The 4,135-nt window shown below is 32.7% G+C and overlaps 2 protein-coding genes across 2 annotated transcripts; one reads left to right on the top strand and one right to left on the bottom strand.

The window, feature by feature from the left end:
• Nucleotides 1-878: 878 nt before the first annotated feature.
• Nucleotides 879-1,427, bottom strand: LOC123706638. The gene has a single exon (XM_045655913.1). It carries the CDS (start codon nucleotides 1,425-1,427, stop codon nucleotides 879-881), a length of 549 nt encoding a protein of 182 aa, XP_045511869.1.
• A 909-nt stretch (nucleotides 1,428-2,336) lies between these two features.
• On the top strand, nucleotides 2,337-3,836 carry LOC123712084. The gene is made up of 3 exons (XM_045665029.1): nucleotides 2,337-2,454; nucleotides 3,014-3,264; nucleotides 3,465-3,836. Exons 1-3 carry the CDS (start codon nucleotides 2,337-2,339, stop codon nucleotides 3,834-3,836), a joined length of 741 nt encoding a protein of 246 aa, XP_045520985.1.
• The last annotated feature ends 299 nt before the right edge of the window (nucleotides 3,837-4,135 follow it).

Here is a 4,135-nt window from a genome sequence, read left to right as displayed (position 1 = left end):
CTTTATTAATACAATCGTCTTCATGTGGCTCAAAGCTGTAAAACGTTGAATATCTAACGTTTTGTAAACAGCGCGCTGAAGTGATGACAGAATGAACACAGATCCTCATTACAAAGCTAACAGAAGCGCATACTTACAAGCTACCAAAATATCATAAAAACCTTTATTCGCGCGAAATTAGGCTTTAATATACAATAATTACGTACTATATTTGTCTAATATATTGTAAAGAAAATGTTCAATTATCTTTTAAACATAGATATAGCTATTATTAGGTGTTATCGTGATTATTTGACAGGTTGAAAACGTTTAGGTATATTGGGGGCAATCTGGTTTCCCGCTTTTAATATAAACACTGTTTTGCTTCGGGTTGCGGTAAAATAATTGGCTTATTATACGAAATATTATGTCGATTAATTTGTGTTGCCCGAATTACAAGTTATAAACTGTGTATCTATTTGTCGAATATGTAAATTAAGATCAGTATTTAACGACTATAAATCTCACCGTCGAAATACTTTAAATTGTCTGTATAGCCTACATCTGCGAAGCTCGCGGTGATCGCAATAATTTATAAGAGAACAAAATTATTTGCAGATAGAGACAGTTCAGTTGGCGTGCGTGCAGTGGTCTACAGTTTGATTCCGGTGAAACAAAACATTCCATTTGTTTGGCAAATGAACGTAGATAAACTTGGTCGTGTTTCGTTTAATTCCGCTTAATATTGTTTTTTGGTTTAGATCACGCATATAAAATGGTTCAGTTAATCCATGGTTTTAGCAAAGCAAAACTATGAGACTTTATTAATGTATTTACTAAAAATATACTTAAACGTTTTTAAATCAAGCAATTGCTTTCTATTAAAAATGTCCGCGTATTTAATGCATATTATCAACACTCCACTTCGCGTAACCCTCACACACACGCATCAGTGCCACAAACATCTCTTCTGGCTCCAACAGTTCAATTGCTTCCCGCTTCCTACGCCCATATGACGCAAATTGTGTTTGGGGTCGCTTTATTCCCGAATTCACAAAAAACGTAGGTTGTTGTGTTACCGGGCTGGTTTGTTTCGCTTTCATTGCATGGACAATGAGACAGAGCAGATAACCGCCAAATGCCAGAAACGCCAGGGTGGTGACAGACATAGTAAATATGTGGCTTATTTTGCTGTCTTCTTTCTTGTATAGGTCTTCGTCTGTGCGTTTAATGGGCGCACGCAGCGCCATGGTTTCCGCTCCGTCGTTTTCGAACGTCGTGCTCACAGTTGTATTATCGTATCCACCCTCAACCACTTTAAGAGAATTCTTTAATTGCATTAATTTTTCCACTGGCAATTCGTTTAGGAGTTGGATTTCCGTCACTGGTTCACAAAAAGTTTTTTGCAAAAGTAAAAAAAATAACGCTGTGATTTTTCTGTAAGACATGGCGTGTTGAAGTGGTGCATTGGTGACAAGAATTATTTTGGTCTGTTAAGCACGACAGAGAAACGGTATAAGATAAACAGTTATCTAATATATGTGAACGAAGCTTGATAAGCTACTGGCACGGTTTGTTTGCACTACAGGAACAAAACATTTTTATATACCTACTTTAGTACAAAGTAAAGCGATCCTGACTGCTGACACTTCTTTCATACTTTATTCGCACAATATCCGCCATATACATCATTGGTTGTAACTTTTTCCAAGAATATCAGCTCCCGTACTCAGTAACTTCCAATAGAGAAGTCTATATAGATAGTCTTTTAACCCTAATATCAATTCAGTTTTGTACCGCGCTTTCACAAGGTTGCCAATTTGATTGAGAAAACTACATTGAAACTGCATACGTCGGGATCGATATCGCTATCCTTATGAAAAGTTACAGAGTGCGAGTACCGAGTTCTAATTAACGTTAATTCCTTCTAAAGCCAAGCCATGTTTTACAATATCATATAAAACCTTTTCAAATGAAAAATACTCCCATAATTGTGTGAAAGTGTAAGAAAACTAGAAACGTTGGTGTTAATAAATATAATAACATGATGATATGTTAAATTTAATAAAGTCTGGTTTTTAAATGTTTTTATTAAAATGTTCATTGATACGTTGTTTTCAATACTCGTTGCGCCATCTTTTGGCTCTCTTGGACATTGGGTTTTGTTTAGCTGCGGTTTTAAAAAAAACGCATTGTCATAATAATATAACATCATTTTTGTTAAAATATATTTTTATACACTTTATTATTGTATAGAACAACCTGTATAATGATGTTATGGTGACATGCGTTTGAATCATTATATTGAGAGCCGAAGCATAGCGTAAAACCATTGTGATACCATTCATTGTCTCGAGATGGCGTCACTGGTCGTGCTTTTTATTATTTTCGAATTTGTGTCGTGCAGTGAAAACAGACGTGATACAGTTCTTGATCATATTAATAATGGTATTAAAATTGCAAAGGATTTTCTCGGTGAGGATATTAAAACAAATGTTCTTTTATTATATAAGAAAAACAAAGAGAAATCGTAAATAGTAATTACCAATTAAATTGTACCTATTCAGAATGACCATGATTGGATACATTATTCAATGTTTATATAATATAAATCAAAAGAAATATCAAACTAAAAAACACAACGTGAACATGTTGCATTGATGTTTTCTTTACACAATGAAACTGGGTTCGATTTATGCAAATTTAATAACAAAAAATTTAATGGTCTTCTAATTATAAAACTTATTAAATTTCTTTTTATTAATTTTATTATTACTTTGTATTCATTGTAAATACTGTATATTTGATTGTTATGATTATGAATAAAAATTAATAATTAAAAAAATAATAAAGGTATAATGAATGGTTTTAAAATGTTATTTTCTTTCCATAAATTAATTAAACAAAAAAAAAATATTTTTCTGATGCAATAGTAGTAGTCCGTGGGTATGTCAGTGTAAAAATATAATAACAATAATATTTTTCAATTATATTTGATTGAAACAATCCTTTCATTTTACTCTTCTATTTTAAGGTTCCGAGTCTGTAGCAATGAAAGTTGCAGATTTTGTAGTTCGAGCATTCCAAACAAATCAAAAACAGACACACTTCAGCGGTTCAGGGAGTAGTTTCTCTTCAGAAGAGTCCAGAGAAAAATACCAAAATGACGTTAATGAGGCACCGCAGCTTATTTCTCCTTGGCGCCATTTGATTAAGTTGTTCGGTCTTCAAACAAATCAAATAAGTGCGGTGGCAGTAAATGCACTTATTTTTATTGCACAAATGGTAAGGATATTTTTTAATAAATCTCTTTCCTTTTGTACCTTTCACTAACAACTAATATTTCATTTTATGACCGATAGACGGGAAAAGAAAAAACACGAGAAAAATGAAAATAAGGGAAAGCCTCTATTTCCATTTCTCTCCCTCTGCACTAAACTCGTCGTTATTGAATATTTTTTATTATTAAAGAAAATATTTTACAGATAACAACGTTTTTATCCGGCCCAAAACAACCAAGTCGCCAGCGCTCTAATGATTTCTCTTCTTACATATTAGAAAAAAACTCAAAACATCTTCAAGATCTTATAGCTGCTGCAAAAAACGAATCTCTCTCAGATTCACTAAAAGACCTTTTGAATGAACCACAGGAGGACACTTCATGTATAAAATTACTGTTTTGCAAAATAACTCCATTTGTTCGAAAAATGCAGGAAACAGTTTTTGGCGAGGAAGTACCAAAAAATGAATTGCGGGGATCAGCCGTTTTTTACCGCCACCTACCGTCGCAAGATGAAATTAAAGTAAAAAGCGACATCTGTGAACAGCGATACAAGGAGTGTGATTTGCATGAATAAATTTAAAACTGTAATAATTTTATTTGAAATAAATTTTGAAAACTTATTTAAAATAGTATAATGAGACTCTTAATTTCATTGGCCTTATTATGTAATCGTGAGCAACTATTTGTATATTCACATTAGACTTCAGTACATTCGCTATTTGGTATAATCGCGTTGATGTTTTCTTTACCTGGTGAAACTAGGTTCGATTTTTCATAATCAATAATAAATAAATTTTAATGATGAACTGTGTCCGGTTAAAATCTGCTAGGTATAGAACACTGATTACCTATCGATTTGCCTGTTTTTTAATA

The sequence above is a fragment of the Pieris brassicae genome, chromosome 1, assembly GCF_905147105.1.
Source record: "Pieris brassicae chromosome 1, ilPieBrab1.1, whole genome shotgun sequence".
Taxonomy (NCBI): Eukaryota; Metazoa; Arthropoda; class Insecta; order Lepidoptera; family Pieridae; genus Pieris; species Pieris brassicae.
The sequence above is the reverse complement of the archived record's forward strand: the minus strand, read 5'-3'. Positions and strand labels throughout refer to the sequence as shown.